This window comes from Gouania willdenowi, chromosome 17 (genome assembly GCF_900634775.1).
Source record: "Gouania willdenowi chromosome 17, fGouWil2.1, whole genome shotgun sequence".
Lineage (NCBI taxonomy): Eukaryota > Metazoa > Chordata > Actinopteri > Blenniiformes > Gobiesocidae > Gouania > Gouania willdenowi.
Genome location: NC_041060.1, coordinates 35,558,065 through 35,583,562, shown reverse-complemented (window position 1 = coordinate 35,583,562; position 25,498 = coordinate 35,558,065). Strand labels below are relative to the sequence as shown.

General features: G+C 37.0%; 1 protein-coding gene across 1 annotated transcript in view; it reads right to left on the bottom strand.

Moving 5' to 3' along the window:
* Nucleotides 1-2,504: 2,504 nt before the first annotated feature.
* LOC114478826 (adhesion G protein-coupled receptor L2-like) overlaps nucleotides 2,505-25,498 on the bottom strand; it is a 133,534-nt gene continuing 110,540 nt past the window's right edge. The window contains exons 11-18 of the mRNA XM_028472106.1: nucleotides 22,626-22,809; nucleotides 21,452-21,574; nucleotides 19,941-20,146; nucleotides 18,302-18,475; nucleotides 15,377-15,586; nucleotides 14,240-14,460; nucleotides 10,371-10,437; nucleotides 2,505-2,600 (exon numbers count right to left, since the gene is read on the bottom strand). Of these exons, the coding sequence (XP_028327907.1) occupies nucleotides 2,505-2,600; nucleotides 10,371-10,437; nucleotides 14,240-14,460; nucleotides 15,377-15,586; nucleotides 18,302-18,475; nucleotides 19,941-20,146; nucleotides 21,452-21,574; nucleotides 22,626-22,809 (1,281 nt within the window). The remainder of the gene's footprint in view (nucleotides 2,601-10,370; nucleotides 10,438-14,239; nucleotides 14,461-15,376; nucleotides 15,587-18,301; nucleotides 18,476-19,940; nucleotides 20,147-21,451; nucleotides 21,575-22,625; nucleotides 22,810-25,498) is intronic.

Genomic DNA, 25,498 nt, shown 5'->3' with positions numbered 1-25,498 from the left:
TGTTATTTTAAGCAGGACTATTTACTATACACTGTTGAAAATAAAACAATTATTATTGTTACTAAATATAATATATTGTAAATTGGTTTATAGTTTAGTAATGACTTGAAAGTAATGTTGTTGTACAACAGGAGAAATTTGAAAGGATTGTAAAAGCTTTACTAGTAGCCACTATAGTTATTATAGGACATACTGTAGTTAAGCTGCATCGTTCTGACCTGATCAGGTCAGAAGAACCAGGATTTCCAGATGTGGATGGCGAGCCGAAGCCTGAATCAAAACTAGCTGGTCTTTGTGACCCTACTGGTTACAATCACACACACCAGAGACTGAGACGAATATTCAGAAAGCCATATCAAAACTCAAGGACTGGGTATTTTATTTTATTACTTTCTCAAGCATGCTCTATTTTTGTTATACATTGTGCACAGTTAAAAAAGAAAAGTTGCAAGTAAATGCAAATGAATTTTTCTAAATCTGTGTACGTGTCCTATGTTGTTGCGCACCCACAAATGTAGAATCTGTCTGATCTGGCCCATTGTCCCTTCAGTCCAGGTATTCAAGTTGAAGGTAACTACATTGTCTTACCTAAAGACAAAAAGGGTACGAGGCAGCACCATAAGTGCTACATGCTTCTAACAGACATTTCTTCCTATAAAATAGAGGGAGTTTTTTCTTCCCACTGTTGCTAAACGCTTGTTCATGTGGATCTTGTTGGTTTCTTTCTTTCGTACTATGGATTCCATTTTTTGTTAAGCACGTTCAGATGATTATAGAGTAATTTGCTCTATATAAATAAAGTTGAATTGAATTGAAATAGAAATGTCCAAAGGTGCATGATGAGCTGCAGCACAGATATCCTGCAGGAGAACGCCCCTCAAGGCGTCCCATGATGCAGCCAGGCCTTTAGTAGAATAGCACTTTATGCCCTGAGGCACCAGGATGCTCCGTGCTCTATAGACATACTGAATGACCTCCACTAGTCAGTGAGACAGTCTCTGTTTAGAAAGTGCGATCCCCCTTCTACAGCCTCCATGGTGGACGAAAAGGCCGTCTGTCGTTCGTAGGCTATAGCTGTCGCCTCCATGTAAGCTTTAAGCGCCCGCACAACAGTGTTGATGGCTCGCCCTTCCCCCCAGAGGAGCCCAGAGGACTGAAGGTAGCTAACTTGATAGACTGGTTCACATGATGAGGGGGCAAAATGAAGGATTTGGCCTGAGACTCAAGCCTTTGAGCGTAGACATGCCTGGCTCACTGACAGAGCATGCAGCTCCCCCACACGTTTTGCTGTTCCTACAGCAAGAATAAACTCTGTCTTGAGAGACAGCCACTTTAAAATAAATATTACCAATTATATATCAATAATAGTTATATTAATAATAGTTATATTAATAACCGCCAAGCTGCAGCGGCTTGGAGTGATCAAACTGCTCCCAGTGAATCTAACTGGAGCAACACCCGACAAAACCGCAGCATGCACACTGCCGTTAGCAAGAGAAAGAGAGAGAGCAGAGCCGAGGCGAACGCAGTCACTCAGCATACACACTGTCAAAACACCGGCCGCCACTTAGCAGCGGCGTGCCGGGAGACCCGTGTTGGCCTCACACCAGCAAATCCACTGGTCAAGGTAACCACAACAGTGCAAACAGAGCAGCGTAGCGACACAGCTGAGTAACCGTAGCTGTTTAATCACTGAAGAAGACATAGTCGCGGAGCTACCGAGTCTGAACTAGCACACAATCACAAGGCGGATCGAAGCTACAAGCGACAAGCTGTGATTAGCAAACAACCGACCTGCTAATGTCACCCGCAATCAACAAGGAGATAGAAGACACAGATCACCCCATGACACCGTAGATATAGACTCTTTGGGTCATCCAGGTGTCACAGGTGATCCATGCTTTAAGCCTCTGGCGGTCGATAAGGATGAAATAGAACATGAATAATTGTATAAATGACCAACACAAAATTCAATGAAACTCCTCATATTGGCAGGCTCACAGTTCCCATGATTATGTCACATGATGGCAGACATTTTTAATCTCAAACTGATAAAATAACTCGGTTATACTAAAAATCCTGCAATTTTCCTCAAATTATGCCACACAATTTTTCCAAATGAAAGCTGCTGGAGACGATATTTTAATGAGATAAAGACAGAGTAGACGTCATAAATCAATAAATAAAAGATCATTTGCTTTAAAAAAAAAAAAAAAAAAGTAAAAATTTCCACTTTAAAGTTTTGTTTTGATCTCCACTGTAAACAGTCTCTTATTGACAATATTAGGACAGTTTGGTGCATTACATTGTGGGATGTAGAGTCCTGTAGACAAATGCAAAAGAAGTGTTTTTCATTCTTACTGTGATTTCTTCCAATATTATCGGTGCTTTACATACTTAACATCTCATTTATATTAGGCAGTGCAAACTCGGGCACATTAATGTTGAAATTACTAATTTTTCTGCCTAAAAGGTGCGTTCCACTTCAGTTGCAGACTGACTGCTCACCTGATGCCTCCGAGTCGAGATGAGTCGGGTTTCATGGAGGTGGAGTGCTTCAGCATCTTGTACATGGTCACAAGCAGGAAGATCAGGTTCAGCTGTGAAAACATGAGTCGTCATTTACACAAACAGATCAAAGCAAAGTTGACAAGTCGTCACTTATTCAAATAGATCAAAGCAAAGATGATGAGTCGCCACTTATTCAAATAGATCAAAGCAAAGTCGACACGTAAACAGATCAAAGAAAGCCGACGAGTTGTCACTTACTCAAACAGATCAAAGCAAAGTCGATGAGTCATCACTTATTCAAATAGATCAAAGCAAAGATGACGAGTCATCACTTACTCAAACAGATCAAAGCAAAGTTGATGAGTCGCCACTTATTCAAATCGATCAAAGCAAAGATGACGAGTCATCACTTACTCAAACAGATCAAAGCAAAGTTGATGAGTCGCCACTTATTCAAATAGATCAAAGCCAAAGATGACGAGTCGTCACTTACTCAAACAGATCAAAGCAAAGTCGACACGTAAACAGATCAAAGCAAAGTCGACACGTAAACAGATCAAAGCAAAGCCGACGAGTCGTCACTTACTCAAACAGATCAAAGCAAGTCGATGAGTCGTCCACTTATTCCAATAGATCAAAGCAAAGATGACGAGTTATCACTTACTCAAACAGATCAAAGCAAAGTTGATGAGTCGCCACTTATTCAAATAGATCAAAGCAAAGATGACGAGTCATCACTTACTCAAACAGATCAAAGCAAAGTTGATGAGTCGCCACTTATTCAAATAGATCAAAGCAAAGATGACGAGTCGTCACTTACTCAAACAGATCAAAGCAAAGTCGACACGTAAACAGATCAAAGAAAGCCGACGAGTTGTCACTTACTCAAACAGATCAAAGCAAAGTCGATGAGTCATCACTTATTCAAATAGATCAAAGCAAAGATGACGAGTCATCACTTACTCAAACAGATCAAAGCAAAGTTGATGAGTCGCCACTTATTCAAATAGATCAAAGCAAAGATGACGAGTCGTCACTTACTCAAACAGATCAAAGCAAAGTCGACACGTAAACAGATCAAAGCAAAGCCGACGAGTCGTCACTTACTCAAACAGATCAAGCAAAGTCGATGAGTCGTCACTTATTCAAATAGATCAAAGCAAAGATGACGAGTCGTCACTTACTCAAACAGATCAAAGCAAAGTTGATGAGTCGCCACTTATTCAAATAGATCAAAGCAAAGATGACGAGTCGTCACTTACTCAAACAGATCAAAGCAAAGTCGACACGTAAACAGATCAAAGCAAAGCCGACGAGTCGTCACTTACTCAAACAGATCAAAGCAAAGTCGATGAGTCGTCACTTATTCCAATAGATCAAAGCAAAGATGACGAGTCGTCACTTACTCAAACAGTTCAAAGCAAAGTTGATGAGTCGCCACTTATTCAAATAGATCAAAGCAAAGATGACGAGTCGTCACTTACTCAAACAGATCAAAGCAAAGTCGACACGTAAACAGATCAAAGCAAAGCCGAGAGTCGTCACTTACTCAAACAGATCAAAGCAAAGTCGATGAGTCGTCACTTATTCAAATAGATCAAAGCAAAAGATGACGAGTCGTCACTTACTCAAACAGATCAAAGCAAAGTCGACACGTAAACAGATCAAAGCAAAGCCGACGAGTCGTCACTTACTCAAACAGATCAAAGCAAAGTCGACACGTAAACAGATCAAAGCAAAGCCGACGAGTCGTCACTTACTCAAACAGATCAAAAGCAAAGTCGATGAGTCGTCACTTATTCCAATAGATCAAAGCAAAGATGACGAGTCGTCACTTACTCAAACAGATCAAAGCAAAGTTGATGAGTCGCCACTTATTCAAATAGATCAAAGCAAAGATGACGAGTCGTCACTTACTCAAACAGATCAAAGCAAAGTCGACACGTAAACAGATCAAAGCAAAGCCGATGAGTCGTCACTTACTCAAACAGATCAAAGCAAAGTCGATGAGTCGTCACTTATTCAATAGATCAAAGCAAAGATGACGAGTCGTCACTTACTCAAACAGATCAAAGCAAAGTCGACACGTAAACAGATCAAAGCAAAGCCGACGAGTCGTCACTTACTCAAACAGATCAAAGCAAAGTCGACACGTAAACAGATCAAAGCAAAGCCGACGAGTCGTCACTTACTCAAACAGATCAAAGCAAAGTCGACACGTAAACAGATCAAAGCAAAGTCGACGAGTCGTCACTTACTCAAACAGATCAAAGCAAAGTTGATGAGTCGTCACTTATTCAAACAGATCAAAGCATTGCATATATACATATATTTTAAAGCATCTTTATTGTTTAATTATGCCAAAAAAAATCCAACATTCAAGTTAAGTAAACCAAATTAGACCAAATATTATTCAATTGCATCAAAGTAAACCAAGTTAGACCAAATTAAACCAAAATCCATCAAAGTCAACCAAATTAGGCCAAATCAAACCACATTAGATATTTACATCATGGAGTGTGTACAGTATATCAGTAGAGTCAGTAGTGTAAATGTGCATGAGTGAAGATGATGTGAGTGTTGTAAGTAAATAAAACTAAAACTTAATCTAACCAAACATATCCAAATAAAACCATGGGGGGTGTGTACCTGTGTGAGGCTGGAGGAGAGAGAGTGAATGAAGGAGTCTGGGAGCTTAAATAACCTTAGCACACTGGGCCCAGGTGTCTGACATAACCAATCAGTAGGCTGGAACACGGAGCAATCAGCATATGATGCCATGCCCCCCCCACCCCCATGAGACAGGGGCCCCCAAAGAAATTCCTGATGCCAAATATTCAAACCACAGGTTAATACACAAAATATAAACAAAGCCCTCTATAGAAAACCAAGTTACTCTACCAGGGCACCCTGGTCCGGCGGTCTGCCCAGCGGCAGGCCGAACAGGACTGAGGAGATTCTGGGCGGGCCAGACTCTAGCGAAGCAGATGGGACACCTCAGGCCAGACATACAAAGAGGGCACCGGGGGCAACGTTGGTGGCCTGGTGCGGGGAGCCGGCACTGGTGGCGACGTTGGCCTAGCCTGGAACCTAGGAGACTCAGGAACGCTAGCCTGGATGCTAGGAGATTCAGGAACGCTTGCAAACTTTGGTATTAACCGCAAGTTATCCACAACATCAACTCCCCCCGATGTACTGCCACTAGGTGTATCAAAACCTTCCGGAAAAAAATGGCCCTCTCTAATAAACTGCAACCTGGGCTGCTCAAGCTCCATCTTCATCCTTTCAGTGTTTTGTCTCATCCTCTCCAACTCCAGTTTCTCTTCCCTTTGAAGCTTTACCCGCTCATACTGCAAAAGTAACAGCTGTTTCTGCTGATCAAAAGTCAAACCTGCGTCTGAACATCCGCTAGCAGAGATGCTGAAACCAAACCTGGCTGTACATCAACCTCCCCTTAAGGTAACACACCCTTACAGAAACAAGAATACTATAGTGGTATTTTCATTAGGTCCTCCTTCTTACACGAGTTAACAAACCCTGTGGTGGGTGTATTAAAAAAACTCTGATAAGGAAGCCATCATTAAATCAGAAAAACCACAACAGAACTAACCTTTAGTACTTGTAATGCACTTGGGCTAGCGTTTCCCATGACAGAGATCCTCCCTCTGACTCCCTTAACTCTATCCTCCATTCGTTGTGGCCTGTGGTGGGTACTTATGCACTTTAGCCCGTCAGCTCAGGAAAGCAACCATGATCTGGCAACCCTCCCTGCAGCAACGGATGTGCAAAAAGCTCTGCACAGAAACAACCACTTTAAGACAAAAAAACAAACAGACACTACTCCCTATTGGAAAATATCCCTTCAGCCTAACAGAGAGTTAGTGAGTCAGCAGAATCAGCTAATCTGAGTGGTACCAACAAACCAGCATCAACCACTAATCAAATGGATTCCCAAAAAACATGGCCAGTCTCCCAACAATCAAAATCTTACTACTAACAAAGAACCACGCCAGACAAAGCTAAATGGACAAGCCCCCACTTGTCATGATCCGGTCACAACAACAAGAAAGGGTGACATGGCCATGGCAAACATCTGAAAGCATCTTTATTGTTTAATTAAGCCAAAAATTCAACCAAAATCTAGTGTTGTAGTAGTCCAGACCCGTCTTGGTCTCGAGACCAAATTTTAAATGTCTCGGTCTCGGGATTTTCCCTCAAGACTATCAGAGACCAGCACTAATTCCTGCAATTTGTAAACTTTTTTATAATGTGATAATAAAACAATCCTTTATTCATTCTTTAATCCACCCCGTAAAAAATCCCAGTAAAACTCTGGGAAACAATGACCAGTAATAAATATGATCTCCCTGGTAAAGACAGTAGCTCTAATAACTGGTAACATGATAAACTACGGGGACACATTTACTCTGCCTCTGGGTCCTAGTGCCTGCCGACCGGTGAAGCCTGTTCCGTTTACCGAGGTCTGTGTGTGTTTAATAAGTCTGTGTGTGTTTAATAAGTCTGTGTGTGTTTAATAAGTCTCTGTGTGTTTAATAAGTCTGTGTGTGTGTTTAATAAGTCTGTGTGTGTTTAATAAGTCTCTGTGTGTTTAATAAGTCTGTGCGTGTTTAATAAGTCTCTGTGTGTTTAATAAGTCTCTGTGTGTTTAATAAGTCTGTGTGTGTCTACATGTTTATGTCTCTGTCCATTCACTCTTTTCATTATATTCATGTCTTTTAAGGTTTTTATTAAATAATGTTACTGTAGTCCAGGCCACCGCCATCTTGGATTATGTCGTCACCAGTGCGTCATCACCTGGACTTAAATAACTGTAAAGAGGTTTTTTATTAGTCTGTTATATTATTAAAGTGGTGTTTTTTGTGTCTTTAGACTCAATTACATTTATGTATATAATATGTTCCATACAATATAAACAGGTTCACAATATAATTTTTTTTATAGTTTCTGTTTCCACTGTATCCAGAATAATAATAATCTTTCTCACCAAGAACTGTTGGAATCAGAATCGTTAAAATGCAACGATGCCCAACTCTAGCAAAGAGGAAACACTCTGTGGGTGTGTAGGTGACCAGACATGTTATTTCTTGGCAGAAATACTTTTAAACACTTGCTGCACGTTCAGCTGAATAATTGTGAATTTATCAGTAGCAATAGTAGTTTTAATATTTTAGTTAATTTTTTGCAGGCACCTTTTTTCTCTCCGTCAAATGTATTTAAAATAAACTAAAATTAAAGAGAGAATGTTATTTAACTGTCGAACCTTGTCATAATTTTATTTATTTATAGACTTTTTTAAATTAAAAAAAAAAATGTTTTATGGTCTTGGTCTCGGTCTCAGCTCCCGGAAGTCTTGGTCTTGTCTTGGTCTCGGGTAAGTCTTGGTCTTGGATAGTGTGGTCTTGAACACAACACTAGCAAAATCCATCAAGGTAAACCAAATTAGACCAAATTAAAGTAAATTAGATATTTACATCATGGAGTGTGTACAGTAGATCAGTAGAGTCAGTAGTGTAAATGTGCATGAGTGAAGATGATGTGTGTGTTGTAAGATGTAAACAAAGCTAAACTTAATCTAACGTAACATATCCAAATCCAAACAAAGATGGTGTGTGTCTGTGTGAGGCTGGAGGAGAGAGTGACTGAAGGAGTCTGGGAGCTTAAATAACCTTAGCACACTGGGCCCAGGTGTCTGACATCACCAATCAGCAGATGATGCCATGGGCATCACATTTACACAAACAGATCAAAGCAAAGCCGATGAGTCGTCACTCACTCAAACAGATCAAAGCAAAGCCGACAAGTCATGACTTACGTAGACAGATCAAAGCAAAGTCAACGAGTCGTCACTTACTCAAAAAGATCAAAGTAAAGTCGACAAGTTTTCGCTTACGTAAACAGATCAAAGCAACGAGTCGTCATTGACACAAACAGATCAAAGAAAATAATATGTTAAGGTTTTGTTTCTTCAGACAACTTTTTTCAGGAAATTTGATCTCCTGACATATTTTGACTGTCAACTGTCAGTTTTTCTCAGAGGTGGTTGCTTTCATCAAAGACAGTTGATCACATGAATGTTGATCATGTGACCCTACAATACATACAGTCATGTTTGTGGCCCCAACCCCTGTGCTTCACACATCATAGTAAAATACTGTCAGCTCTGATTTCTAAGTGAAGATGTTTTCCTCCTTTGGTGAGAAGTGTGTACTGTAGTCTGTACTATACACGTATATAACGAGCATTGGATTAAAGAAGCAGTGGGTAAATGAGGTGCTCCAAATGAATGGCTCCATTAAAAGAGCAGCAGACTGATTGTTTGTTATTGAAGCTGTAATGTAGAGTGAGAGTGTGTTAGCTTTAACAATATAATCAGAAAAAACTGATCTTATCTCAATATTTTCAAGCTATATCATGATATACAATATATATCTGGATATTTTGCCTTGAGATGATGCTTTGATGCATACAATCGAACCAGAATGGCAACACTCAATATTTATTAATGTTTTCTCTGTGATGTAATTGGGGCTCCCCCTAACTATTACAGCATAACGTACCTGTTAGTTTCTTTATTCAGAGGCAAAACCCATAGTAAATCTTAAAAATCATCAATTTAATTAACCATTAAACCATTATTTTACAATATTTCATGCAAGTCAGTTAAAGCCACATGTCACACAGGAACCTTTATTTTATTTTTATTTTTATTTATTCAGTTTATTTCCGACATGGTTACATTCCCTTTTTTTTTGTACATGCCGAAAAAGGAGACGAGAGGAGCAGTTTGCTTATCTAGGTCCCGTCCCCTGTTTTGTACATCAAAGCTTGTCTCTCTGGTCAAACATTCTTAGGTTGTTCTGAACAATCCTTTTTTGTGTAGGATTTATTCATCTGTAGTCAGTTGTCTTTTCTTTTTTTTTTATTCCTCCTTCCCTTTTCATCCATGAACACATAGGTGTAGAGAACAATATCATCATTTATAAAACTAATGATGTGCATTCACACACACTTTAAAAACAACTTCAGCTGATTAAAGTGCTGTACAGTTTTTTGAATGATTACAATTACCAAACAATTATTTATTTATTATTACTGACCGTGCGTGTGTGTTGAGTTTCACTCAGGGACAGAGCAGGAGAGAGGCGGGGTTAAAATAGACAGAGGAGAAAAATACATACTGGCAGCTCTACAGAAGAAACTTTTAATGTTATGTGAATTATATCAATATTACAATATAGTCCTATGCTATATCTCTTAAATAAATATATCGATATTTATTAAAAACTCGATATATCGCCCAGTCTTAGTATATATACATACTGTATGTGAACTCTGAGTAGATGCAAAGAGTGATTGTAGTCTTATGAGTCTCACCACAATATAGGTTGAACAATTGTATTGGATTGCTTTAACAGTATTATGTTGTAACTGTACAGTGACACTAAACATCTTATCTCAACTATCTTGTAGTGACCCTCTATTATTCAGGAGGACAACAGCTTAGGGGACAAATGTGGCCCTCCTTCAGTGGGCCTTACAGGCTGGACAGCGTAATCCTGAAGGGAGGAGCTTAAAGGATGAGAACAAGCGTGAGATGAATCACTGAGAGCAACGAGCTCGGCCACATGTCTGCTGTTCATACACAGCGCTCATAACTTCTTACACGCCTGCATCAGCCAATCAGCAGTAGACGTCAGAGATGGGGGGGGGGGGGGGGGGGGGGGGGTCGCAGATTACTGATACTTTAAAAAGCAACATTTTTTATCAGTTCATTTATAATCCTGACATGTGACACATTTAGGACGTATGAAGTGCTTGTTGTAATAAAACCTACTCACCACCACGATGAAGGTGACGGGGCCGATGAAGCTCCAGATGAAGTGGTTATCCACCCTCAGCCAGCACCTGCACAGCACACAAGCTCACTTCAGCACCTTTACTTTGAAGTTACACAGACAGGAAGTGAGCCCCACACACTGTGAGTGGTCAAAAATTTTCATTACAGTTTTTCTAAATTCCTAATATAATGTACATATTATTCATATATTTTATGTGCCATAAAACACAGTAACTGTACAAATACATAGATTTATTTTGAAAAGCGTTATATAAAACCCACTAATTATTATTATTATTATGAATTCATTTGTTGTTCTTTTAAAAATACTAGTATAAGTTTTCAGTGAAATGGTCCCAAACTTTTGAGACTTTATGTTGGTTCTTCTTCTGTTGTGCAATTCTTCTTCACAATGTAAATCAGACATAGGCAACTGGTGGCCCGGGGGCCACATGTGGCCCTCAGTCTTATTTGGTGCAACCCCAGAAGATAAAGCAGAAAATGACAAAAATACACAAAACACATTCAATGACAAATATACAAAAAATATTTTCTTTCTTTCTTTTCTTATTTTTTAAACTTCCTTTTGACACAAAATAACTTTTCTTCATTTATTTGTTTTCATTTATGTTTCCTTTTTTTTTATACAAAAAATACTTTTCTTCATGTTTTTTTCTCATTTTTTTTATACAAAAACAACACACAAACACAGAAAAATGAGAGAAAAATCCAGAAAATAACAATGTAAACACAAACCCTTTGTTCTTTTTTCTATTACAGCTAATCAATCTTGATTCTAAATGTTGACATAAATGCTGAACATGTGATGCTCACATCAGAAAATTTAATTTTTGTGGCCCCGCTGTGATAAAAGTTGCCGATCCCTGATGTAAAAAGTGAAGCGACACTGCACCTAGCAGTTCATGTTTGGTACTGCAGCTAAAATAAAGCAGAAAAATGATTTTATCATGAAATTACAACATTATACGACGTGTCAAGGCATATTTTTGTAGTCGACATTATCATTTATGTTATAATATCGAGGTTGCAGAAATCATCTTTACTATTGTTATCCGTTTTTTCTTCTGTTGTTCGTTAACACCCATCCTCAGTGGAGTCAATTACAATGTTAGAGTTTATTACAGTGAACTCAAAAACAATAGAGGAAACTGTTCAGCAGCTGAATCATCAACATGTTGCCTTGACACAAAACCCTCAAACTTCTTTAAAACTGTTGTAAAGTAAATTTTCACTGATTAGTGTCAGATAATGAACTGATCATTCCAATCAGGCACCGTACCAAAGAGAACACTGGATGTCTCTATACTGGCTAACTATAGACCAATCAGCAACCTTCCATTCATGGCCAACATCATTGAGAAGGTGGTCTTCAACCAACTGAGTCAATTCTTAACTTTCAACAAAATATTTGATAAATTTCAGTCAGGTTTTGGTTCTGATCACAGCACAGAAACTGATCTGATCAAAGTGATCAATGACATAAGGTTGAACACTGATTCAGGAAAAGTATCTGTTCTCATTCTATTGGATCTAAGTCTGCATTTGACACTGTAGATCATACAATTTTGTTACACAGATTGTAAACATGGGTTGGACTAAATGTTAAAGTAATGGTTTAAGTTCTACTTGGAGGATCAAAGTTATTTTGTAAACATAGTAAACTTTGAATCTGACAGATTACCAATGTCCTGTGGGGTTCCTCAGGGATCTGTTCTTGGACCTCTTCTGTTTAGTCTTTATATGCTTCCTTTAGGACACATTTTACAGAACTGTAAGGTTGATTATCAGAGCTACGCAGATGATACACAACTATATCTATCACTGAACCCAGATGACTATGGTCCCATTGAGGTGTTGTGTGACTAATTAGAAAAAGTAAACTGATGGATGAGTGAAAACTTCCTTCAACTAAACCATGACAAGATGGAGGTGATTGTCTTTGGTAACAATGAAAAGAGGACTGCTGTCAGCAAGTATCTGAGTCTGGATCTTTAAAAGATAAAGACCAAGTCAAAAACCTTGGTGTTCTGATTGACTCAGATCTGACATTCAGCATCAGATCAAATCTATCACAAAAACATCTTCTACCACCTAAAGAACATCTCCAGAGTGAAAGGTTTAATGACTCAGAAAGATCAGGAGAAACTGGTCCATGCTTTTATCTCCAGCAGACTGGACTATTGTAATGGTCTTCATCAAACATCTACAGCTGGTTCAGAACGCTGCAGCTCAGGTCTGAACCAGAACAAAGAGGTCAGAACACATTAGTCCAGTTTTAAAGTCTTTACACTGTCTCCCAGTCAGCCTCAGAGGAGACTGTAAAGTTCTGCTGCTGGTTATAAATGTGTGAATGGGTTTGGTCCAGAATATATCAGTGAGATGTTAGTCAGGTATGAACCCAGCAGGTCTCTGAGATCTATGGACACAGGTCAGATAGTGGAGCCCAGAGCTCACAGTAACCATGGTGATGCTGCTTTTAGTTGTTATGCTGCAAAGAAGTGGAACAAACTGCATCAGAGCTGAAGTCAGCATCACATATGAACATTTTTAAATCAAAGTTAAAGGAAGTTAAAGGAACTATGATTGAGAGAGAGATTTATGGTCATGTTGATGATGTCATGTGTTTGTTGATGATTTGAATTGATTTTACTGAAGATTTTTTTTTTTCTTCAGATTTAATGTTTTAATTTATTTTAAGCAGTTGAATATTTTCTGTTGCACTTTTTGGTCATGTAAAGCACATTGAGTTGCCTTGTGTTTGAAATGTGCTATACAAATAAATATACCTTCCCTTACATCTTTTGTCCAATTTTGACAAATAATTCATCAAAACATTCAGAAAGTTCTAGAGATTTCAAACAAATTACAAACCATTCAACCTTTAACATGTTAACATAATACGTTCAACATATTTATACATTTTTATCCTGATTGACAATGTTAAGCTAATGCTTAGCTAATGCTAGGTTAGTGCTAATGCCAGGGTAATGCTAATGCTTAGCTAATGCTAGGTTAGTGCTAATAGTGGGTTCGTGCTAATGCTAGGTTAGTGCTAATAGTAGGTTAGTGCTAATGCTAGGTTAGTGCTAATGCTAGGATAATGCTAATGTAAGGCTAATGCTAGGTGGATGCTATAGGTGGATTATAGCTAATGCTATGTGAATGCTAATGTTAGGTTAGTGGTAATGCTAGGTTAATGCTAATGTTAGGTTAGTGCTAATGCTAAGTTAGTGCTAATGCTAGGTTCGTGCTATTGCTTGGCTATTGCTAAGTTAGTGCTAATGCTAGGTTCGTGCTATTACATGGCTAATGCTGTTAGTGCTAATGCTAGGTTAATGCTACTGCATGGCTAATGCTAAGTTTGTGTTCATGCTAGGTTAATGTTATAGAAAGATTAATGCAAATGCTAGGCTAATGCTAAAGCTAGGATAATGCTATCGCTAGATTAATTCTAATGCCAGGTTAATTGTAATGCTAGGCTAATGTTATTGCTAGGCTAATGCTAGGTTAATTCTAATGCTAGGTAATGCTATCGCTAGACAAATGCTAATACTAGGTTTATTTCAAACCTAGGCTAATTTTATTATTAGGCTAATGTTAGGTTAATGCTATAGCTAGGTAAATACAAATGTTAAGTCGGTGCTAATGCTAGGTTAATGCACCTGCATCTTCACTTGTCTTTTCTTCAGGAAATGCAAATATTCTAGTTGTATATGTTACACACATTGTGGTCGGTGCAAATCTCGAGACGATCTTTATATTTAACTCTATATTCTCTTTAGCCCCCCCCCCCCCCGACAAGAATCTCAAACTCCGCCCATGGTTTCTACGGGTGACACCGTCACTTACGCGCGCTGTGTGCCGTAACTCTTGTAGTCGATGGCGGCGGAGATGCCCACCACGGCGGCTGGGACCAGGTACCCAGAGACGTAGTAGTACTTCCTGCGTGAGAACTCACTCTCGAACACCTCGACCAGCATGAGGTAGAGCTGCACACCTTCCAGACACATCCAGGCGAAGGCAGCCAGGAAGCAGAAGTGCAGGACGCCGGCGATGATGGAGCACACCAGCTGATAGGGACACACAAATCAGAATGTCCTTTATCAGACACCTACACTCTACACACATTACACACCACACACTATACACACTACACACATTACACACTACACACAACACACACTACACACATTACACACCTACACACACTACACCCACACACTACACACATTACACACCTACACACATTACACACACTATACACACGACACACCTACACACATTACACACCCTACACACCTACACACTACACTCTACACAACTACACACATTACACACACTACACACTACACACACTACACACCTCACCTTGTGCTGCGTCATGTTTCCCCTCACCTTGTGCTGAGTCATGTTTCCCCTCACCTTGTGCTGCGTCATGTTTCCCCTCACCTTGTGCTGCGTCATGTTTCCCCTCACCTTGTGCTGAGTCATGTTTCCCCTCACCTTGTGCTGAGTCATGTTTCCCTCACCTTGTGCTGAGTCATGTTTCCCTCACCTTGTGCTCGGTCATGTTTCCCCTCACCTTGTGCTGAGTCATGTTTCCCCTCACCTTGTGCTGAGTCATGTTTCCCCTCACCTTGTGCTGCGTCATGTTTTCCCTCACCTTGTGCTGCGTCATGTTTTCCCTCACCTTGTGCTGCGTCATGTTTCCCCTCACCTTGTGCTGAGTCATGTTTCCCCTCACCTTGTGCTGCGTCATGTTTTCCCTCACCTTGTGCTGCGTCATGTTTCCCCTCACCGTGTGCTGCGTCATGTTTCCCCTCACCTTGTGCTGCGTCATGTTTCCCCTCACCTTGTGCTGCGTCATGTTTTCCCTCACCTTGTGCTGAGTCATGTTTTCCCTCACCTTGTGCTGAGTCATGTTTCCCCTCACCTTGTGCTGCGTCATGTTTTCCCTCACCTTGTGCTGCGCCATGTTTCCCTCACCTTGTGCTCGGTCATGTTGATGCCGACGAGGAAGAGCAGTTCTCCGAGGAACAGGTTGAGGCACAGGTTCTTGTGGATGGTGTTGCGGTCACTCTGCAGGCCTCTGAAGAAGCAGAAGGTGAAGATGCTGATGGTGAGGCAGACGAGCGATACGGCGATGCCCATCCTGGTGACCACGGTGAGCAGCAGTTCGTGCATGCCGCCGTCCCTCTGCACGGACGCAGAAAAACCACCAAAGATCTATTACGATTTCGACTATACTGTTTTATTTTGAACAAATTGCAATCATCAAACTGAAACAGTAAAGCTGTTCCTGGTCGTCCACACACTCACAGACCAAAATGTAATGTTACTTCTCAGTTTGTATAAACCTCTTCCCTCTGTTTTTAGGTAATCATTTATTCTTGGCTTTAAATACAAGTTGAATTGTTTGAAAAACAACTAAATCTGCAAATGTGAGTAACTTTGGTTATTGGAACAATGGATTGGTGTCATCCAAATATCTCACGTTATGTATATAGCGTATTGCTCTTTCTGAAGTTTAACTATCGATTGTACATTTACTTTGTAATTATTTCCCCAAACTTCTGCACTGTATGTGAGATATGATGTTAGTACCAGTGAAAAGTAAAGAATATCATCTTAAATGTCTGAGTTTCAGCTCATAAACATGAAGTGAAAACTCATCCAGCAGACACTGAGCTCTCATCTCTCTTTTCTTTCAACATGTTTTGCATGAGAACGTTTTGGTATCTTTGAACTTTGCTCTTTAAGGTTCCAGAGGAACGAGTGAGCGAGCGTTTGGGTTTGAAATGAGTCTTTGCAGAAAGCTTGAATCATGCAAACATCTGTTTTATATTTCACGCAGCATAAATGCTCCATGCATTCGTTCCCATCATAATAATCATCAGATTAAATAAGAAACATGCACATAAAACTCAGCCCAAGGACTGGATTCAGGTTGGATGGATTGGGATGGATGCATAAATCTACACAAAACCAGTACAAAAATTACACCAAAACACAAAACAACAAGAACATAGAAAAGTAACAAAACAAAAACACAGAAAACAAGCAAAAATGCACAGAATGAGAAAAGAATATACAAAAAATTGCAACAAATACACTCCAAAAACACACAAAACGGTAAAGAATACACAAATGACTCAAAATACATAAACAATTACAAAAATACACAAAATAACAACAAAAATATCCAAAAAAATGCACAAATTAACGCACAAATTAATCACAAAACACACAAAATGAGAGAAAAATATACAAAACATTTCCAACAAAAACACATGTATGGATGGATGAGGGATGGATGAGGGATGGATGAGGGATGGATGGAAAGTTACATAAAATGAAGGAATGTTCAAGGAATCTAAAGGAAAGTCTGTAAACTTCTCGTTGTTTCATCGTTTCCTGCTGTTGGAACAGAGTGAATAATGTAAAGAGCAGACGTGAACACACACACACACACACACACATTGAGGCAGGAGTGTGTGTGTGTGTGTGGAGGCTCTAGTTGAGAGTTCATGAGACAAACCACAAACATTTTTCCGACTACACACGCCTTCATCATTGTATCAGATTGTAATTGTGTTTCGCAACTTAATGCGTCCTGCACCACCAGAGCTAATCTTTAAACGTATCTTTAAACTTATCTTTAAACTTATCTTTAAACTTATCTTTTAGCTAATCTTTAAACGTATCTTTAAACTTATCTTTTAGCTAATCTTTAAACTTATCTTTAAACATATCTTTAAACTTATCTTTAAACTTATCTTTAAACTTATCTTTAAACTTATCTTTTAGCTAATCTTTAAACGTATCTTTAAACTTATCTTTTAGCTAATCTTTAAACGTATCTTTAAACTTATCTTTTAGCTAATCTTTAAACTTATCTTTTAGCTAATCTTTAAACTTATCTTTTAGCTAATCTTTAAACTTATCTTTTAGCTAATCTTTAAACTTATCTTTAAACGTGTCTTTAAACTTATCTTTTAGCTAATCTTTAAACGTATCTTTAAACGTATCTTTAAACTTATCTTTTAGCTAATCTTTAAACGTATCTTTAAACTTATCTTTCAGCTAATCTTTCATATAATCCTTAAACTAATTTTTCAGTCAATGTAGTTTCTTAAATTAATTTACTAAAACCATGATAAAGCTGTTTTTAAACCAGTGATTCTAAACATGTGGCTCTTTATATTTTAAATATTATCCCCCAGGAAACTTTTTACCCATTTTTTATCTTTTTAACTTCCTTCGTCACATTTTTGCCCCTTTTCCAATGAATTTGACACTTTTTTTCTTCCAGTTTTTAGCTCCTTTTCCCAATAAATATAAAGTTGTTTTTGAAACTAATCCTGTTTTTGCCGATTTTTCAACCATTTTTTCTTACTTTTCATCTAAATAAGCTCCCTTTGGCCCAATAAACACCACTTGTTTTCTTTTTTCCTACATTTTGTTGCACATTTTTGCCCTTTTTCACTATTGTTTGCCACATGTTGCTCATTTAAGCTACCTTTAGCCATTTCATACCACCTAGTTCATCTTTTTTGTTCATCTTTTTGCCACTCTTGACATTTTAGTCACTTTTTACTCTTTTCTTGACACATTTTTGCCACTTTAAGACAATTTTTTTGCCACGTTTCTCTTTTTTAAGTCACTTTACTTACACTTTACTCAACTCTTTGTTTACCTTCGTCAAATGTCTGGCTGTGATTGGCTGATCACCATTCAATTCATTCAACTGATCACTATGTTTTCAACAATGAATCCTTATGAAAGTGTCACATCCCCCACTAGGTGAATAGTTTGTGCCGTGTAACGCTTGTTTTTAATGTTTGTAAATGTACGCCACCATCTCTGAGGGTTGTAAGCAGCAGAGGCTCCTGATTGGCCAGGTGGACTCACCACGTTCCCTCGATGTGCCATGAGGATGGCGAAGTTGGTCAGGTGACTGCAGGAGCAGGTGGTGTGGCTCTTATTGGTGTCCAGCAGCTTACAGCCCTGAGTGGACCAGTATCCCAGCATGCTGCGCTCTGAGTAGTTCCAGAAGGAGCAGTTAGGGTTGTAGTAATTCTCCTTCTGCAGGACAAAGGACAGGAAACGTACATGAAGGCTCAGTTCAAAAAAGAAAAAAGATCTAAAACAATTTAAAAAATGGAAATTAAATTAAATTAAAAGATTTGAGTAAATTTCATTTAAAATATTTTAATTAACTTACATTTTAAAGATTTCAATTTAATTAAATTCAAAAGAATTAAATGACATTAAATTTAAAAGATTTAAATGTATTTTAATTTGAAATATTTAAATTAAATAAAATGTAAAATATTTTATTTGAATTACATTTTAAATATTTAAATTAAATTAAATTTAAATGATTTTACTTTTATTAAATGTTAAATATGTTAATGAAATTAAATTTAAAAGATTTTATTTTAAATTAATATTAAAAGATGTAAATGAAAATAATTCAAAAGGTTGCCATTAAATGAAATTCTAAATATTTTAATTAAATTAAAGTCAAAAGGTTTTAATTAAATTAAATTTCAAATAATTCAATAAATTCAATGTAAAAGATGTTAATTAAATGACATTGAACATATTTTATTTTTAAAAAGAAGAATAAAAGTTGGACTGGGATCAATAACACAACGTCAAACCAAATTCATTAGTTTTCAGCAGAAAAAAAGGGTTCAGTTACTTTTAAAAATGAAATGTATTCTCAAATATTTACTTATTTATTTACTCGTACCTACTGTCTTTAACTTAGGGCCTTGATATTCTGTGGTTGTGGAAAATGGACGGCAAATACAGAATTCACTTTCTGAAATGGAAATGGTCATTTTGCTATTTATTAATTTATTTCAAATTGAACATTGAAATCTAGTGTAAATTCTAATTTAAAACTGAATGTATCTCACATACATTTTTGGGAAAATTTCACACTTTTACACCATATTTTTCACTGTTAAAGGGGTGGGCTAATGTTAGCTTTAGCAAGTGTAGCTAACGGCTAATAACGATAGCTTACTCCATTACAGAAACAAAAACACATTACATTTTCAATTATCCATATTCAACGACAAATCATTTAAAAAGATCAGTATTTTTTTTAATTACAACTACATTTATCTCACAATTACTGAGTCTGAAATAAATAACCTAATAAAATGTAACCTTCCTCGTGTTAGCTTTCTGTTAGCATCCCTCATGCTAACGGGTCAATTTGAATAGGGTTGGGGTCAATTACACTTTTCAATTACAATTACATTTTAAATTCTCCATAATTAATTACAGCTCAATTACAAAAAGCAACATTTTTATAGAATTTTCATGGCAATTACAAAGTTGATAAACTGAACTCAATTACAATTTAATTACAATTACAACAGATTTTTAAATTTGCAATTACAATTATAATTACGCCATAATTGTATTTAACTATAAATTAAAATTGTAATTGAGCCCAAACCTGCTACTCATGCATTCCAGTCCTAATATTTAACATGTGGTTTGTCAGGGCGTGTTAGGGGGCGGGACTTACATCCAGGTGCTCCAGCGTGAAGATGACGGGGTCGCTAACGAACACACGACTCGACTCCTTGGTGATGGACGCCGACAGCACGTGAGAGTTGACCGTCAGCGACAGGTTGTGTTTGCTGGCGTCTCCCATCCCCCGCAGCGTGGCGTTCTCCGTGCTCAGGAACTGACCCAGATGTTTGTAGAGCACAAACACCAGCTTGGCCACGCCTACAAACACACACACACACACACATCTTCAGGTTTCTTATTTTCACCTTTAATCAATAGTGTTTAAACTGTAGAAACAGATTAAAATAATAATCAGACATGTGCAACTGACGACCCTCAGTTTGATTTTGTGTAGACGCACAAAACAATCACAAAAGACACAAAATGAGAGAAAAATATACAAAACAATTCCAACAAAAATACACTGAATGACTCTAGAAACAGTTACAGAGAAAATGAAAGCTGAGCTGGGATTAGACGTTGTGAGACGGGTTAGATTTTCCCTACTGATGCGTTGTTGCAATAGCAATAGCAACAGCAATGTTAATGGTAATAGCAACAGTAATAGCAATAGCAATAGCAATAGCAATAGTAATAGTAATTGCAATAGTAATTGCAATAATAATGGTAATAGTAATTGCAACAGTATTAGTAATAGCAATAGTAATAGCAATAGCAATAGCAATAGTAATTGCAATAGTAATAGCAATAATAATGGTAATAGTAATAGCAACAGTATTAGTAATAGCAATAGTAATAGCAATAGCAATAGTAATAGTAATTGCAATAGTAATAGCAATAGTAATAGCAATAGCAAAAGTAATAGTAATAGCAATAGTAACAGTAATAGCAATAGCAATAGCAATAGCAACAGTAATAGCAATGGTAATAGTAATGATAATAGCAATATTAATGGTAATGATAATAGTAATAGCAATAGCAATAGCAACAGTAATAGTAATAGTAATGATAATAGCAATGGTAATAGTAATGATAATAGCAATGATAATAGTAATAGTAATAGTAATAGCAATAGCAATAGCAACAGTAATAGTAATGGTAATAGTAATGATAATATCAACAGTAATAGCAATGGTAATAGTAATGATAATAGTAATGATAATATCAACAGTAATAGCAATGGTAATAGTAATGATAATAGCAACAGTAATAGCAATGGTAATAGTAATGATAATAGCAATGGTAATAGCAATGGTAATAGTAATGATAATAGCAACAGTAATAGCAATGGTAATAGTAATGATAATAGCAACAGTAATAGCAATGGTAATAGTAATGATAATAGCAATGGTAATAGTAATAGTAATAGCAATAGCAATAGCAACAGTAATAGTAATGGTAATAGTAATGATAATAGCAACAGTAATAGCAATGGTAATAGTAATGATAATAGCAACAGTAATAGCAATGGTAATAGTAATGATAATAGCAACAGTAAAAGCAATGGTAATAGCAATGGTAATAGTAATAGTAATAGTAATAGTAATAGTAATCTTCTCTCACCATTCTTGCTGTTGACTTTGACCGTGTTGGAGGAAAGCTGCAGCGATGCTCCACCCTTACTCGTCTGTGGGAACCTGAAGTCCTGCACCTGACCATCAGTGCTCAACACGAACACCTCCAGCACTGAGGAACAGAGATGGATGGATGATGGATGGACGGATGATGGATGGATGATGAATGGATAAATGATAATGGACGGATGGATGGATGATGGACGGATGGATGATGGATGGATGATAGATGAATGGAAGATGGATGGAAAGATGATTGATGGATGATGGATGGTTGATGGATGGATAGATGGATGATGGATGGCAGCAGGTCAGAAACACCCATTCACCCTACAACCTTACATTACTACTCTTAGCATCCATGCTAAGTGGCTAACAGAATTATCCAATAAAAAAATCCTGAAAATTACGTTGCTTTTTTATTTTTCAGGAACAATCAATACGTTTTGATTCAGCTTTCTGCTGGTACTGATATCTGTAAGTTATTGATATATTGTAAGTGAAAAATACAGAAAATGACATACAATAATAACCATTCAGACATAAGGACAACAAAAAAAGAACAAAAAAAAACACAAAATGATGACAAAACAAGAACAAAAACACAGGGAATGAAATAAAATACAAAAAACAAGTACAAAAAGACACAAAAATACTCCAAAAAACTTACAAAATAAAAGAAATAAACAAAAAGGACAATAAAAGAGCACAACACCAGAACAAAAACTCAAGATGAGAAAAAAATACAAAAAAAGACAACAAAAAATAAACACGATGATACCAAAAAACATGATGAAATAGAAAAAAAATACACAAAGAACAACAAAATACACAAAGGAGAACAAAGTACACAGAAAGACAACAAAAATATACAAAACGAGATATATATATATATATATATATATATAATATACACAGGTAAAACAACAAACAGCAAAAGACGAGAAAATACACAAAATCAACTAAAAAAGTACGGGTGGATCTGGATCAATGAAAAGATTCTAGTTCATAAATGTTTGTTAATGCTAGCAGAGCGCTAAGCTAACGTTAGCTTTACATTGCAGCTAATGAGACCGTTTGCTCTTATTATCTGTAGGAGTGAGTTAATGACCAGCAGGTGGTGGCTCCTCTTAAACAGGAAGTGATGCGCGGCGCTAACTCACTGATGTTCTCCGCGGGGACTTTGACGATGGCGGGCTCGATGAGGTTCTCTGCCAGGACGAAGGCCCCCTCCTCCAGCGTGTCCAGCAGCATGGTGGCGGCGTGGGACTGCTCCGTGGAGTTCATGTCCTTCCACGACTTCAGGGCCTCGGCCCTCAGGAGGTTGTCCACGGTGTCCACGATGGCCTGTATCCATGGAAACAGGTCAAAGGTCATCGTGCTGCTTCCTCCGATCACAACCAGAGTTTTACAACAAATCAATTAAAACATGCACTGTAAACAATGATGCTACAATCTCAACTGGAGACGAGAGCATTCAAATAAGTGGAAGGAGGATGCATTAGCATTAGCATTAACTGCCGACCACAGCAGTAGTCGCAGGAGGCATTTTTTTGCTGGTTTGCAATGCTAATCTTTTAATTTCCTGCGTTCTGATCAGCACTAAAAATAATCACGAGATTTCTTTCAAATCCGACCCAGGTGACTTTCATAATTAATTTGTAGTAATGAGACATAATGTACACATGTTCAGTGTTTCATGAAATTATACAGGTTATCAATAATAAAATACAAACAATCAGACAAATAAACATGCAAAAACATGCAACTTCCTGTTTACAACAGCTGCGGTGAGTTCACTTTGCACCGAAAAGTCTGGTGTTATGCTACGTGTGTACACATAGAGCTACACACACACTCATATTAACACTAACCGTTTACCAGCAGCTAACGTTAGCCAACGTTTACCAGCAGCTAACGATAGCCAACGTTTACCAGCAGCTAACGTTAGCCAACATTTACCAGCAGCTAACGTTAGCCAACGTTTACCAGCAGCTAACGTTAGCCAACATTTACTAGCAGCTAACGTTAGCCAACGTTTACCAGCAGCTAACGTTAGCCAACGTTTACCAGCAGCCAACGTTAGCCAACGTCTACCAGCAGCTAACGTTCGCCAACGTTTAACAGCAGCTAACGTTCGCCAACGTTTAACAGCAGCTAACGTTAGCCAACGTTTACCAGCAGCTAACGTTAGCCAACGTTTACCAGCAGCTAACGTTAGCCAACGTTTAACAGCAGCTAACGTTAGCCAACGTTTACCAACAGCTAACGTTAGCTATCGATTACCAGCAGCTAATGTTAGTTAACGTTTACCAGCAGCTAACGTTAGCCAACATTTACCAGCAGCTAATATATAATTAATATATTAGCTGCTGGTTATATATAATATATAATTAATATATATATTAATTATATATAATTAATTTTCCACGTGAATTGTTACTGGTAAAACCATATTTTCTTATTTCAGATATCAAACATTACATTCTGCATATGTCATTTTGACTTTGTGGAAATTCAATTCTTGCAAGTTATTAAAGCAAATTAAATTGTTACAAATGTGATAATATTTTAGTGTAATTACATTCTTACTAGTTACAGGCCCAAGCTGACATATCAGTAATTTAATTTAGCACAATTCCATTGATGATTGATCTGTAATGTAAAAACATTGTAAATATATATCAACAAATGACATTTCCACAAGTTAAAAGTGAATTAACGTCTAATCCAACAGAGAACGACTCTTCCTGAAAATTAATACAACATAAAATATGATCATTTGTTTAATATCACTAAGTCGTCCCCTCCCATGACTTTACCTCATGTTTTATTATTTATTATAATAATTACGCTCAGGAATAAATCCCACACATTCCCCTTTGTAGCTTGACTCTGTGTCTTAAAATCATTTATTGTTTATTAGTTTTTTATTATGAAAACCACCAGAAAAACATTTTGAAAACTTCATTATTATGAACATATTTCTGGTGTTTATATTTTGAGTGTTTGAGTCTGAAACGTGTATTAGATAGTCCAACAGTTACTAATGACAAACTAATAATTAATAAATGATTACATGTTGAACAGTTGAACATCATTTTCTCTCTTTTTAATTAAAAAATAAACACATTTAACAGACAAACACAAACTCTTTCAAAGCACTAAAAACGAAATTCTTGCCAAATGAAATAATTGTATGTGGGTAATTTTTAACACATTTTAAAGGACTTCATATTAGGGCTGAAACATTTTGAAAAATAATCAAATTGTGATTTTTTTTCCTCAATATTGTGATTTAACACGCAATTATTTTTTCAAGGGCCTCTTGTCATGTATTTTTTAATGCACACAAGCAATAAATCAATCTGTTCCATAATAAACAATTTCAGATTTATTTAAACTTTAAATAAATATAAAATACAATATTTTAACAATAAAGCAAACAAATCTGTCTTTACCTCTTCAACATATCTAACTTCACGTTTCATGAAACATGTAAACATGTGGACTGTACTTCTTAAACACTCTCTGAACTTAATTATATATATAAATATATATATATATATTTTTATTTAAATAGCAGCCTTTGCGATTAGAAAATGGTATATTATGATATCGCGATAATATTGCAAATGCAATTAATCGTTCAGCCCTACTTCCAATGCACTTTGTAAATGTAAAACATGAGAAATTTGTTTATAATAAATACTGTGTTTTCAAAAAATGTTTTTGTATTTTTTACATTACTAGTAAAAAACTAATAAACAATAAATGATTCTAAGGACTTTCATTGTCAGTGAGTGGTGAAATAACCCAATGTTTGGGTCCAAAATAAAAAAGAAAAAATCACATAAAGAAGAATAATTTTATATCCCAATAAAGAGTATTTTTATACTATAAAATAAAGCAGATCAGATGTTTATTACACTCCCACATGCAGTTATGGACCAATGAAAATAGTAAATAAAGTACATGTTCATAATTCCAGAGCATATGATCCTAGAACCAATGTATATCTGACTAATCAATTATT